Source organism: Salvia splendens, chromosome 8, assembly GCF_004379255.2.
Source record: "Salvia splendens isolate huo1 chromosome 8, SspV2, whole genome shotgun sequence".
Taxonomy (NCBI): domain Eukaryota; kingdom Viridiplantae; phylum Streptophyta; class Magnoliopsida; order Lamiales; family Lamiaceae; genus Salvia; species Salvia splendens.
Genome location: NC_056039.1, coordinates 19966461 through 19980237, shown reverse-complemented (window position 1 = coordinate 19980237; position 13777 = coordinate 19966461). Strand labels below are relative to the sequence as shown.

Below are 13777 nucleotides of genomic sequence, written 5' to 3'. Positions count from 1 at the left end.
TACCGGTTGACACGAAACTTCAGTGGCGGGAGATTGAGCTAGCCTCTAAGTGCCAATGCTGCCCCCACAGACCGAACACTGAGTCACTCCAACACCTCTTCATCCAGGGATATGGAGCTCGCAGAGTATGGAGTGAGTTCGACGGCTGGTTCACAGGGCCGTTCCCCCGCATCCATATCAATGACACAATCCCTACGAGAATCGAAGTGTGGGCGCGAAGGTGCCAACAGCCGAACAAGAAACATCTTAGCCGAGCCACTCCATACCTCATCCTTTGGTTTATCTGGTCGGAGAGAAACAGGAGCCGCCACCAAGGCACACAGTTTAAACCACAAAACGTGGTATGGCAGGTCCACATGTTCATTCGAAATGCTATGTCTAATGGAAGCTTGAAGCCGAAACATTGGAAGGGAGTTAAACTTGGAATCAATATTCCCCAACAAGCGGCGGCAATCAGGGCGCTACCCCTAGCCATGGCAATCAAATGGAACCCCCCGGATCAGCCGTGGATAAAGCTCAACACGGATGGCTCCTACAATGAAGCGAACGGCAGAACAGGGGCTGGAGGGATTATTCGAGACCACTCGGGTAAGATGCTCGCCGCCGTCAGCACACCCCTTGAAGCCCACTCGGCTTTAGAAGCGGAGCTGTTGGCCATGATTCACGGGCTAAATATAGCCAAGGAATTCGGCCTACCAATCTGGATTGAGTCAGATGCAGAGCAAGCAATCAAATTGGTCAATGGGACAGGATGGGGCCCGGCACTAGCTCGGCAAGCGGTGGCGCAACTAACCATTCTCAAACGCCATCTCAATTTCCGAGCCACCTTCATACACAGGGAGGGGAACAAAGCGGCGGACTTCCTTGCGAAAATGGGGCTAGTCCAAGACAGTGGCCTACGAATGCACTACAACTCAGCACCGAGAGAACTGTTGGACTTGGTTAGATTGGACGAGATGGGAGTGTCGCACATCCGAAACCTAGACGGGGACGGGCATCAAAGTTGATCATGAGACGATGGGAGACACTAGTGACTAGCTTTTTGGTTAATTGTATTTTGGAAAGGAGTATGATGAGGTCCGAACCTTGTGGGATCGGACCGCATACTACTCTTGAATTTGTTACGGCACACCACTTTTGGGTGTGGCCACGCCTTGTAATTATCACTTTTGGAAATATAGGGATGAGGGACCCACGAACCCTCCACCGTAGAGGTGTTTAAAAAAAAAAAAAAAAAAAAAAAAAAAAAAAAAAAAAAAACGCGAGGCGTTCGATGTCACCGCCTAGGTGAGGGAATCCGAGAGGAGGCGCACGCCATTTTTTTTTTTTTTTTTTAAATTAACTTCATATATTTATATCATATATATGAAGGAGAAAATTACAAATCAACTCCTATAACAAGGAGGAAAGACAAATTACGCCACCCAGGGTTCGAACTCGAGACCTCCAGGATGGACGCAGTATCCAGCACCCTTTACCGCTAGGCCAAGGGGACGTGGCTATTTCTCGGCTAAGAATCACATGAGCACCAACCAATACTATTCACTCATGGCGAATGGAGAGTTTGATGTGGAAAATTATGGAGATGCGGATGACATGGCTATGGACATGCAAGAGGGGGACGAGAGGGTTGGTGGCAACAGATCAACCTTGATAAAAGCAATTTCTACATTGCAGACGTGCACGAGCAATGGGCACGAACAATCCAAGAGGAAGGAGGATTTGCTCGGGGTACGTTCCCTTTCCTATATTTAGGGGATCCTATATACCGAGGGGCCAAGCGGACGGAAATGTTTATGTTCTTTCGGGAGAAGCTAGCTAGAAGAGTATCCGGATGGGCGCATCGACATCTATCTTTTGGTGGGAGGCTCACTCTTATTAAGAGCACACTTGAGGCGATCCCCATTCATATATTTCAAGCCATTGAGCCAACGACCGGTACCCTCAAGCTACTAGATCAACAATTGGCCCGTTTCTTTTGGGGCTCGACTAATGAAAGGAAGAGAACTCATTGGATTAGTTGGGACCAGATGTGCCTTCCATTTAACGAGGGAGGACTCGGCATTCGGAAGTTCTCGGAGGTGTTGCGTGCCTTCAACATCAAGCTGTGGTGGCGATTTTGAGAACAGAATTCCTTATGGGCACAGTACATGATGCAGAAATATTGCTCCAATGGCTCACCACTTGCCCCGACACCCACGAGTAGAGGGAGCCCAACTTGGAAGAGATTGACCAAGGCATGGGGTCATGCCCACCCGCACATTCGATGGCTTGTGGGAACAGGAAGAATTTATTTTTGGGATGACATATGGCTCGGTGATATCCCCCTTAGGGAGACTTGCATTGATGAGAGGGCCAATCCCATGACAACCGTTTCGGAGTTCTTCACTAACGGAACATGGGATGTTCCTAAACTTCAATTGCTTCATGATCAAGCTGGTCTTCCGCAACCAATCATTGATCGGATCCGCAACACCCCAACAATAACCGAAGATCCGGACGTCCCGAGATGGACCTTGTCCCGGCGAGGGAACTTCACCTTAGCCTCAACGTGGGAGGTGTCCCGGTCCCAAGGACCAATTATCCAGGGACTCGAAGACATATGGAAGGCTGGTCTCACAACTTCCATGGCAATCTTTAATTGGAGGCTCTTATCTAACCGGATCCCTGTTGATTCGAAACTTCAATGGCGCAAGATCGAGCTCGCATCCAAATGCAACTGCTGCCCCCACCGGCCGAGCACAGAGTCCCTCCAACACCTTTTCATCCAAGGCGTAGGGCGAGAAGAGTATGAAATGAATTTGATGGATGGTTCGAGGGCCCCTCTTCACCACTTGGGATAAACGACACCATACCCACACGAATTGAAGTATGGGCGAGAAGAACGCAGCAACCAGGTAGGAAACATCTTAGATGAGCCTTGCCTTACATCATCTTTTGGTTCCTCTGGGCAGAATGAAATAGAAGCCGCCATCATGAACTCCAGTTCAGGGCGAATAACGTTGTGTGGCAGACCCATTACCTTTATCCGTAACAACATGGAGAATGGAAGACTCAAGCCAAAACATTGGAGGGGAGTTCGGCTTGGAGTCGCCATCCCTAGCCGTGTCGAATGCCTAAGACCACTTCCGCTTGCAATGATGATCAAATGGGAGCCTCCGGATCAACCTTGGATCAAACTAAACACAGATGGATCATACTTCGAGAGGTCTGGTAAGGCCGGGGGAGGGGGCATTATTCGGGATCATTCGGGCACGTTGATTTTGGCTTATGCCTTACCCCTCGAAGCACAATCACCCCTCGAGGCCGAGCTGCTTGCTATACAGCATGGATTAAAGATGGTCGAGGCCCTTACGAAACCAATTTGGCTCGAGTCAGATGCCGAGCAAGCCATAAACCTTATCAAAGGGGCACAATGGGGCCCTGCCCATACTCACCACGCCATGGCGCACATTGCCTTGCTAAAGCGCCGACTCACCCTCCGAACAACTTTCATCCATCGGGAAGGCAACAAGGCGGCCGACTTACTCGCGAAGATGGGTACGGACATGATCTGCAGCCAAACCTGGTCCGAACAAGATGCGCCGGAGGCCCTTACAGATATCGTCCGGTTGGAGCAGAAGGGGACTCCGAATATCCGCGTTCGTGAAGATGGAGAGACTTAATTGATCACCATAGAGTATACAGGTGTCGAGCCAGCCATGACACGACCCCGACCTACTCTTAAGTGCTTAGAGCCAAGTTTGATGTTTGTGAGTTGCATTTGATTGCTTTTGTTCTTGAGTTGGTTGTAATAGTTTTGTATTTTGGCTTCGATTAAGATCATTTGTAACCGAGAACTGTAACTGAAATTGTTGGATGAAATATAGGGATGAGGGACCCTCGAACCCTCCACCGATAAGGTGTTCTAAAAAAAAGTCCTATTAACTACTTCAGTTTGTCCATCTGTTTGTGGATGACAAGTATTAGAAAAAAAGAGTTTAGTTCCCAATTTATTCCACAACACACGCCAAAAATGACTCACAAATTTAGCATCTCGATCACTCACAATTGATCTAGGAACACCATGCAAACGGACAATTTCTTTAAAGAACAAATCCGCAATATGAGATGCATCATCAGTTTTGTGACATGGAATAAAATGTGCCATTTTTGAAAACCTATCAACAACCACAAAAACTGAATCTCAACCTCTTTTTGTTCTTGGCAAACCAACGACAAAGTCCATTAAAATATCCTCCCAAGGTGCACTAGGAATTGGTAACGGTTTGTACAAACCATGTGAGTGTGATTTAGACTTGGCTTGCATGCAAGTTATGCATCTTTTACAAATTCTTACAACATCCACACGCATTTTAGGCCAAAAGAAATATTCATGCAAAACATCCATTGTCTTATGGACTCCAAAATGCCCCATTAAACCACCACCATGAGCTTCACGCACAAGCAATTCACGCATAGAACCTTTAGGAATGCACAGTTTATTTTCTCTAAACAAATAGCCATCATACCTATAGAACTTGTCAAATGCAGCATGCTCACAAGCTAAATAGATAGAAGAAATGTCCGGGTCATTATCATACATTTCCTTAATCAACTCAAAACTAAGCAACTTAGAACTCAAAGTAGTGATCAAAAGGTACCTCCGAGATAATGCATCAGCCACAATGTTTTCTTTTCCCTTTTTGTATTTGATTACATAGGGAAATGATTCAATGAATTCCACCCACTTAACATGTCTCTTGCTAAGCTTACTGATGATTTAGCGAATTTTTGATGGGAATAAATGCAAGTAATAAATGAAGATCACCACACTGAAAATTACGTGGTTCGATTTACTGAGGTAAATCTACGTCCACGGGAAGAATAGAGGGCAAATTTGTATTGCTTGATCTAGCTTACAGATTACAATACTGATTTGCTATATGAGATTCAGGATCTAGAGAACTTAACCCTGGTCTATCTGATCTAAGTTCTATTTATACATTCGAACGAAGATCGTGGTTTGCAGCCCTGGTAGGGGGGTTGATAACTTCTTAATACCACTAAATAGATCGTGGGTGTAATGGAGGTCGTGGAGATCCTGCATGGGTCCACTATCTCCTTGTTCGGTCGAATACTGAGACCGAACTGCTGAACTTTGCCGATCAGCTTTTGCCGATCTGAGAGTTGAGCTCGATTGGTCGGCTTTTACCGAGCTATAGGCTGTGACCGAACTCTTTGGTTGTGCCGAACTGATACTCTTTCTTGGGTTTTGGGCTGATGGGCCGTCACTGCTATTGGGCTCGCAATTATTGTTTAGTTGTTTAGTTCGTATCCTATCACCACCCCCCCCGAAAAGCGAAGTGAATCACTTCGGCATTTTGGATAAGTGTAAGGGGGAGGCTGACGTCAGGGGACGTGCTCTGCACGTGTCTGCATTAAATGTGACAGCAAATCCGGCCAGAGAATCCAGAAAAAGTGGGATTTGAAACGGTGCGACGAATTTGAAAAATATTTCCTTTCTTCATCATTGGAACACTTTTGCGATTATTTCTTCTGCATTCTCTCTCTTTTTCGTAAAATTTTCTTCCGCTTCTTCAAGAATTTCTTCAGAGACTTTCGACCATCAAAGAGTAAGAATCATGTCTTCTTCTTCTGAAACTGTTTCTGAATCAGGTAGTGGTAGGAAGGGGGGTAAGGGATCTTCTGGCCGGAAAAAGTCCGGGGAGAAGACGGTAGAATATTTTCACAGCATTTTGAGTAAGGATACTGTGATATCCTTACACAGAAAATATTTTCTTCCTGGGGGGTTAGTGGTGATTCCCGACGACACTCATAGGGCTAACTCGCCGCCGGAGGGTTATGCCACCGTTTACGAAGCCTGCTTAGAATGCGGGCTTCGTTTCCCTCTTCCCCCCGCCTTTGTAGAGCTTCTTGATTTTTTCCAACTTCCTTTAGGTCAGGTGACTCCAAATTCTTGGAGGCACTTATCGGCCTTTGCTGCCGAGCTGCGTAGACTAGAAAAGGATCTGTCTCTGAGGGCAATCCTTAATTTCTTTCAGTTTAAGAGAAAGGGATCCTGGTTTTACTTGATCCCTTTACAGCCCTTTAGAGCCTTCTGTAAAACCAAATGGCCGATGTGGAAAAATCGCTTCTTTTTTTACAATAGGACAGCGGCTCCGGACTTTTCCTGGAGAGGGCCGAAGTCCGTAATTCCTCATCCTCGGGTAGAACCGTTGGACGAGCTCGAGGGCGGGCTCAATAAGATTCCCATGATTAGGAAACAGTATTTGGAATCTGAGCTCGTCAAGGGTGACTTCGTGTTCGACTCCTCGTCTTCGGACGAAGAGACTGAGGGTGAGGATTTCTTTTTTATGCTTTACTGCTTTAGCGGCGAAAACTAACTTTGTTTTCTTGCTTTTTGGCAGTGAACATGCTAAGCAAGCTTGGTCGCAAATCCTCCGAATCAAAGGAGCCGGAGAAACAGAATACCACCAGCTCGGCGTCTGATGCCGAGAAGAATCCGAAGAGGCAGAAGACCTCTTCGAGTCAGTCTTCGGATCCAAAAAAGCCGGGATCGACCTCGGCAAGGGGGAAGGCGAAGACTCAGAAACCCCCAAAAGCGCCAGAGAGAGACATTGTCCAGTGGGGTTATGGATCAGGAGTGGTTACGGCCACTTCGGAACATATCTCTGAGCCCTTTTTATGGCCAAAGGACTTTGTAGAGGTGAATTTTCTTCTTGATTTTCTGGCTTTGCTTCTTTCCTATATTTTTTTGTGGCCCCTCTGTTGACTTTTTCCTTTTTCCATTTTAGAGGAACAATATGCTCTGCAAACTCGTCACAGTTGAACTCTCTAAAGCGTCCAGCGATTATGATGAGATGCAGAGGAATTTGAATGCTGCTCGTCACCAGGCCGAACAGGCTCGGGCAGACTTTGAGAGGGCAAGGGCCGCTATGATCTCGGCTCAGGATGAAGCCCAGCGTGCCAAAGACCAGCTCATCATCCAGAGAGAGCGGTCGAAACAGAGGGAGGCGGCTGCCGTGGTTGCTCAGGGGGAGGCTCTCCGTGTTTACACGGAGAAACTCTTTTTGAGCAATCAATTTTCGGCCCTTATCGGTGATCTGCTGAAATTGATGACCGATAATGTTGAGCAGGAACCCGAAGTCGTCTTGCCGCTGTATGGCCGAGAGATTGCAGCGCGTCTCCAGAGTCTGCCGCTCCTTGAGGAGCTTGCGTCTTCATCGGTCCTGCTTTCTGCTGAACGAGTCCGTAATTGCCGTGCTGACCGTGACGAGAACATGGAGGCCATCTTTGCCTCCTTGGGGCCTGTTTCACCCGCTTCAATTTTCAAAGAAGAGGGTGAGCAGGAAAATGAGGCCGGCAAGGAGACCGAGCAGAAGGATCAGCAGACCGGCGACGGGCACGCCGAGCAAGAGGTGCAGCAGATCGGCGATGGGGGCGCCGAGCAGGAGGGAGGGAGGAGGGAGGCCGAGGCTGAGACCGAGGTCGACAAGGAGAAAGAAGCTGAAACCCACAGGGAAGCCGGAGACGAAACTGGCGGAGTATGATTTCGTCTCCCTTCTCTTAGTTTAGTTTCTTTCTTTCTATTTGTAAAATGGCCTTGAAGCCCTCCTTGTGTAAATTTTTTCTTGTGAATGAAAAAAATTCTTCTTTCTACACTCGTGTCTTCCTTATAGCTTTTCTTAATCTCTTTTACTCCTATTGTGGTTTACTGCCTGCTCGGTAAACTGAAATGCCGAACTGACATAGCTGCTTCGTATTCTTAACTCTAAGGAGCTGGAGGTACTTCACTGGAAGCGGCTATACTCTTTGGCTTTAAATGAAGCTGAGAAAAAAGCTATAGATGACCAGATGAAGTATGATGAACTCTTGGCTCGTTTAGTGGAGCTGGAGTCCAACAATAAGGACTTAGAGTGCATAAAGAAAGATCTGGAGGCCGAGCTGAATACTGTCATCGCTGAGAGGACTGCATATGAAGATTTCATCTGCGGGCGCGGGGGAATGACTATATCTGAAGTTCAGAATCAAGTTGATGAACTGTGGGAGAAGCTTCATGTACTCCGGAAGAACAATGTGCTGGAGAGCTCGGCTTGCCAACAAGTTGTGAAATCATTGCGGCGCTTGGCTTCTCTGTACGACATCATTCTTTCCCGGCGTCCCTCAATCGAGAGATTCCTTAGCCGTTTCCCGCTAACAGATGCTCACACTCCAACTCAAACCTCTAATCCACTTACTCAAAATTCTACTCCAAATCAGCAACGGACTCAGGAGCAACCGGAAACGTCAAGACAAGAACGCCCTGAAGTTCGTAGAGGAGTTGTGAATATGAGTGAGCAAGATCAGCGAATGCTTCGTGAAGAGACTCTTCGCCGCCGAGGTGCTAGAACTTCCCGGACTCAGGGAAGAGGCGGTAGGTCGATCAGAGCATCTCGTCCACCTACTTATTCTTCAACTGCTCGGAACGCCCGAACTCAGCATCATGAGGATTTTTCGGATAGGTGGCTCAACTTTAGCAATCGTAGACAGTAGAATAGTCCTTTGTAATGGTGTAACGCATTCTCGTAGGGCAGCGGAATTGTATGCCCAACAAGACTTAGTAAATGAAATTTTTTCATTTCGCTTCTATCACTGCGTATTTACAGTTCAGCGATTTTTTATTTCATTTATTGTACTCGTCCTCGGTCTTATGAAGTAAACTCTTCTTTGACCGGACTTAGTTAGTGTCCTTATTTGGTGAGTTTTATCGCTTGGATTGGACTTTCCCTAGTTAACCGGAGTGGTTTTCGGCTTATTGCAGTTCGTTTCAGACGAATTGCTTGTTTCTTAAGCTGAATTGCGGAATCTTGTATCTTCCTTAGAAGCTTGGACTCACAATTGTCTTTAATACATGATCTAAAAAAAGGGGATCAGCCTTTAAGGAACAATATACCTCAGTAACATTTGTAAGAGACAAAACGCACATAGAGAGACAAATAAAAAGGACGAAAAAGATTTTAACCTTTTAAAAAAACGACAAGTATAAAGAACAATAAAAATATGAAAGCACATAACCCTAGGACCGAACTAGACACAAGACTGACCGGACCTTGTCTCTTACAAATAGAACTTCTTGAGGTTGGAAATATGCCATGTTCGGGGTACTTGTTCTCCTGACATGTGGGTTAATTTATAAGACCCTTTTCCCAGGACTTCTGACACCCGATACGGACCTTCCCATGTGGGTTCAAGTTTGCCCAACTTTTCTGCTCGGCTTACTTCATTGTTTCTCAATACGAGATCTCCCACTTGAAACTGCAGCTTTTTCACCCTTTGGTTATAATACCGGGTTACTTGCTCCTTGTACTTGGCTTCTTTTATGAAGGCCAATTCTCTTCTTTCTTCGGCAAGATCTAGTTCGGCTCTCAGTCCGTCGTCATTCAGTTCTGTTGAGAAATTAAGGGTTCGGGGGCTGGGTATGCCGATCTCAACCGGAATTACGGCTTCAGTGCCGTACACTAGACTGTACGGAGTTTCACCGTTGGAGGTTTTTGGTGTAGTTCGGTAAGACCATAGGACTTGAGGAAGATTTTCTACCCATTGTCCTTTGGCTTGTTCTAACCGAGTTTTTAATCCTTTCACCAAAGTACGGTTTGTTACTTCCGTTTGTCCGTTTGCTTGTGGGTGAGAGACTGAAGTGAACCGCTGTTGAATATTCAACTCTTGGCACCAATTCTTGAATGTTTTGTCAGTAAACTGAGTCCCATTATCTGAAATGAGGATATGGGGTATGCCAAATCGGCAAACTATGTTCTTCCAGACAAAATCTAATGCCTTTGAGCTTGTTATCGTAGCTAATGGTTCAGCCTCCACCCACTTTGTGAAGTAATCCACGGCAACGATCAAGAATTTCATTTGCCGGGGAGCTTGTGGTAGTGGTCCTACTATGTCTATGCCCCATTGCATAAAAGGCCAAGGGCTTTGCATAGCACATAGATCAGTCTGCGGCGTCCTTGGGATATTTGCATGGATTTGGCATTTCGTACATTTCTTAACTAGCTGTACTGCTTCTTGTACCAAAGTTGGCCAATAATATCCCCATCTCAGAACTTTTTTAGCTAATGCTCTAGCTCCGATGTGGCTACCGCAAGATCCTTCATGAACTTCTCTAAGGATGTAATCCGTCTCTTCTGGTCCTACACATCGCAATAACGGTTGAAGGTAGGACTTTCTATATAGGACTCCTTCATGAAGTTCATACCGACGTGCTCGGCATGTGATTTTCCTTGCTTCTCTCTTATCCTCGGGCAGTTGTCCTTGATCTAGATACTTTAATATTGGCGTCATCCAGTTTGGTGAACTGGTTACTGAGTGTACTTCAGCTTCATCAATGCTTCTGTGCGGTAATTCCTCCACCTTTGAGCTCGGATATGAGGCCAACTTACTTAAAGTATCTGCTCGGCTATTTCCCGCTCTGGGAATGTGGATTATCCGAAAATAAGAGAAATTTCGGCTAATACTTTGCGCTTTGTCCAAGTATTTTTTCATCCTTTCACCACGGGCTTCACTTGTACCCAGCATGTGATTCACTATGACTTGTGAATCACAATGAATTTTGAGAGATTTGACAAGTAGATGTTGCGCTAACTGAAGTCCGGCAAGAAGGGCTTCGTATTCGGCTTCGTTATTAGTGGTTGGGAATAAGAACCGAAGTGAATAAGTTACTTCGTGTCCGTCGGGAGCGATAAGTAGAATACCAGCTCCACTTCCTGTCTTATTCGAAGCTCCATCTACGAATCCAATCCAACAGTCCGGCGGCTCTACTTCGGGTTTCTGGGGCTGTGTTAGTTCATCATTGGTAGGATTTTTCTGTTCGGCAATAATAGGGATTGCCTGATCGAACTTTGCCTCTACAAGAAAATCTGCCAAGGCTTGTCCCTTGATGGCTTTCCGAGGTAGATATTCTATTGAATGTTCTCCCAACTCTATGGCCCACTTGGCAATTCTGCCTGATGCTTCTGGCTTAGTCAAAACTTGCCGAAGTGGAAGATCGGTTAAGACGCATACTTTGTGAGCATAGAAATATGGCCGCAGTCTCCTTGCTGCATTTACTAATGCCAGAGCAATTTTTTCCAGAGGTTGATACCTTGTTTCGGGACCTCTTAATGCTCGGCTTGTAAAGTAGATAGGACGCTGTTTTAGGCCTTCTTCTCGTACAAGCACCGCGCTAATGGTTTGATCTGATGCTGCTAAATATAAGAATATCACTTTGGCATCTGTTGGAGCAGAGAGAGTAGGAAGTTCGGTTAAATAACTTTTGAGTTCGTCAAAAGCCTTTTTCTGTTAGGCTCCCCACTCAAACTTTGGTGCCTTCTTCAAAACATTGAAGAACGGCATTTGCTTTTCGGCTGCTTGGGAAAGGAATCTATTCAGTGCGGCTAGACATCCAGTTAGCCTTTGCACATCATGTATGGACTTCGGCATTGCCATGTTCTGAACAACTTGAACCTTTAGGGGATTTGCCTTGAGTCCTTCCTTTGAAACCCAACAACCCAGAAATTTTCCCGAATCTACCAAAAAGGTACATTTTTGGGGATTGAGTTTGAGGTTGGCTTTTTTGAGCACGTCGAGAGTGGATTTGAGATTGTTTTCGTACTCCGAAGTGCTTCTGCTTTTAACAACTATGTCGTCAACATATACTTCAACCTCTTTTCCGATCAGGTGCCGAAATAGCTTATCTACCATCCTTTGATATGTGGCTCCGGCATTCTTTAAACCAAATGGCATCTTTTTATAAGCAAAAATACCGAAGTCAGTAATGAAAGCCGTTTTTGAAGCATCATTCTCATCCATTAAAACTTGGTGGTATCCTTTATACAACTCAAGAAAACAGAAAATTTCGAAGCCTATCAGAGCTTCTACTTTTTTATCTATGTTGGGAAGGGGGTAGCAATATTTAGGACAGTGCTTATTTAGATCCGTAAAATCTATGCACATCCGCCATCCTCCTTCTTTTTTCTTGATCATCACAGGATTGGCCACCCAAGAAGGATATTTTACTTCAAATAATACATCCGCTTTCAGTAATTGGCGGACTTCGTCATGGATGACTTGATTTCTTTCTGCCGCAAAGAGTCTTTGCTTCTGTTTTATAGGCCGGACTGAAGGATCAATATTTAACCGATGTGTAATTACCTCGGGAGACACTCCAGTCATGTCCAACGGAGACCACGCAAAGACATCTTTGTACTCTTTGAGGAGCTGGATGGTCTTTTCCCGGAGTAGAGGTGTTCCCGCGAAACCGATCTTGACCGTTCTGGATGGATCATCTTCGTATAACTGAACTTTCATCGAGTTCGGCTCCGGTGTGACTTCGTTCATTTCGCCTGCCTCTGACTCCGGCTGCTGTGATTGCTATGCTTGATGGTGCCGATCTGATTGTTCGGCACTTTTAAGCGCAATCTGCAAACATTCTTTTGCTCTCTTTTGATCACCTCGGATGACTGCTATCCCTCCTTTAGTGGGGATCTTGATTGTGAGGTGATAAGTAGAGCAAATGGCCCGAACTGTGTTGAGCCAGTCTCTTCCCAGTATAATGTTATACGGGGATCGAACTTTTACCACAAAAAACTCGATCACCGTACTGGAGCTAGTAGGCGCTCTTCCTACCGTAATCGGAAGGCTGATAATACCTTCAGGGCGGGTGTCCTCCTGGGCGAAACTTTTCAGAGGAAGTGGGACCGGACTGAGCCGAGCTGGATCCACTTCCAGTTTATCAAAACATTCTTTAAAAAGAATGCTAACCGACGCTCCTGTATCCACAAACACTCTGTGGATCAGTTTGTTTGCCACTCCAGCTTGAATGACAATAGCGTCTTGATGAGGAGAAATGGCCGGGACGGGATCTACATCTGAAAATGTAATTACTTCCTCCTTCTTCAGCCTTTTATGTGTTGGCTCCTCTCGATTGAAGCCTCTGCGCTCTGATTTTAGAGACGATTTAGTCTTCCCGGCTGGGAGAGCGTCAATAGTCTGGATTACTCCATCATATTGCGGCTCGTCATCGTCTTCGGGATCCTGTTGCCTTTTAGGATCCTGAGGAGCGCAGTTCGCACTTCTCTGTTTCTTATTCTTTTTCGGCGGCTTGCTTTGGTATTTTTTTAACGTCCCTGCTTTCACAAAAACATCAATATCTGCTGCCAAATTTCGGCACTCCTCGGTATCGTGACCGTGGTCTTGATGGAAGGAGCAATATTTATCCTGACTTCGGCGCGTGGCCGATTTCATCATCGGCTTTGGTTTTTCGAACATATCAGAATGCAGTTCGAAAATTTCCGCTCTCGACTTGTTCAATGGTACGAACTGAGCGGGTGGTTTCTCAGGATTGAGACGTGGTCCCAATCTGTCTTGTACCGGTGCCCTTTGAATTCTTTCAAAAGGAGTTCGGCGAGGATGTCCCTGATCGCTATGATCTGGCTTCCTCTTGTCTCCTCTGGAAGAGCTGTCTAAAGACCGTTTTCGACGGTCTGCCTCATCAGCACGAGAAAACTGGTCCGCAATGTCCCACATCTCTTGAGCTGTTTGCGGACTGCATTCAACGAGCTTTCTGTAGAGAGCTCCTGGCAGAATTCCATTTTGGAATGCCGAAATGACAAGTAGATCATTGAGATCATCTACTTGTAGGCATTCCTTGTGGAATCTTGTCATGAAGTCGCTAATCTTTTCATCGCGACCTTGACGTATAGAAAGCAGCTGAGCCGAAGTGATTCGGGTTTCAGCTTTCTGGAAGAACCTC

General features: G+C 46.0%; 1 protein-coding gene across 1 annotated transcript; it reads left to right on the top strand.

Annotated features, from left to right (window-relative positions):
• The first annotated feature begins 1548 nt into the window (after positions 1-1548).
• Positions 1549-2843, top strand: LOC121745897. Its single transcript, XM_042139837.1, has 2 exons — positions 1549-1731; positions 2160-2843. The coding sequence occupies exons 1-2, from the start codon at positions 1549-1551 to the stop codon at positions 2841-2843; spliced, it is 867 nt and encodes a 288-aa protein (XP_041995771.1).
• Positions 2844-13777: the final 10934 nt, after the last annotated feature.

Bases quoted from the DNA above. Each gene is read 5' to 3' on its own strand.
- LOC121745897 (XM_042139837.1), top strand. From the start codon at position 1,549: ATGGCGAATGGAGAGTTTGATGTGGAAAATTATGGAGATGCGGATGAC. The intron at 1,732-2,159 runs GTACGTTCCCTT...TACATGATGCAG, and splicing joins GGAAGGAGGATTTGCTCGGG to AAATATTGCTCCAATGGCTC.